This window comes from Notothenia coriiceps, unplaced genomic scaffold, assembly GCF_000735185.1.
Source record: "Notothenia coriiceps isolate Sejong01 unplaced genomic scaffold, NC01 NC01_scaffold00006953, whole genome shotgun sequence".
In the NCBI taxonomy this organism is placed as follows: domain Eukaryota; kingdom Metazoa; phylum Chordata; class Actinopteri; order Perciformes; family Nototheniidae; genus Notothenia; species Notothenia coriiceps.
Genome location: NW_011339654.1, coordinates 1 through 1,053, shown reverse-complemented (window position 1 = coordinate 1,053; position 1,053 = coordinate 1). Strand labels below are relative to the sequence as shown.

Below are 1,053 nucleotides of genomic sequence, written 5' to 3'. Positions count from 1 at the left end.
TCGAGTAAGCAACAGTTAAAACCTGCAATAGTGGTTGCATGATTGGTAATAAAGAAACATGATGTAGATAATCTTATATTCCTAAATAGGGCTGCAACAACAACAACAAAGAGAAAATAAGTAATCTCCATATTTGAAAGGCTGGAAACCGCATTTTCTGCCAATTTCTGCCATAAAATTATGATTATTCTTCAACTAATTTTAAACATTCGATGTAAAAACATGCTATCTTAATATGCTTTTCCATGTCTGTTATCCGGACCCTGAGTCTGTACTGAAGTTTGATTTCTTGTTCTGCCACAGTCAACAGTGTGTGCCAAGATCATGGAGCTGCTGGGCCAGAACAAGGTGGACCATCGCCAGAGGAAGGTGGCCATCATCAGCCAGGACAGCTTCTACAGAGTGCTGACGGCCGAGCAGAAGGGGAAGGCACTGAAGGGCCAGTACAACTTTGATCATCCAGGTATGGTTAAAGGGTGCTTCTTTTTTTTAACTGTAACTGACATTTAATCACAATTTCTACAGCCTATATGAAATATCAGTGTAGAAATCACAGAAAATGCTAGGGGAGGAAATAATCACAGCTAAAGTGACACTCATTATGATTACATAAATCAAATACTTACTCATTTGCCGAGGGAGAAATCCCAATGGCGGTATAAATTAAATCACCGCCTCGATATCGCTCATATCTGGAATTGTTGTCAGGCTTTGTATGCCGGATTTCTGTGGATCCCTGTAAAATAAATGGTGTTTATTGTTTAAAGGCTGCATGCAGAGTCTTACATTTCTGCTGTTTCCATTTGTCTTGCAGAGGCGTTTGATACGGACTTAATGTACCAAACCTTGACAGACATCGCAGAGGGAAAAGTGGTTCAGGTGCCAACGTATGACTTCGTAACTCATTCCAGGTAAGAAGGAAGCAATTCACATTGGCCCTTCCCATTTCACTAATTCCCCTCCTCGACTCCTATCCTCGATACTTAGTCCCGCCCACAGGAGATGCGAGCGGAGGACTCGAGGAGGGGAGCCGAGGAGAGAGGGGGGGAAGCA

The 1,053-nt window shown here is 42.5% G+C and overlaps 1 protein-coding gene across 1 annotated transcript; it reads left to right on the top strand.

The window, feature by feature from the left end:
* Positions 1-291: 291 nt before the first annotated feature.
* LOC104943858 (uridine-cytidine kinase 1-like) lies at positions 292-986 on the top strand (the record flags this gene model as incomplete). The annotated part of the gene is made up of 2 exons (XM_010769321.1): positions 292-463; positions 815-986. Coding segments are annotated over 2 exons (273 nt in total), but the record flags the coding sequence as incomplete, so codon positions are not given.
* Between the last annotated feature and the right edge of the window lie 67 nt (positions 987-1,053).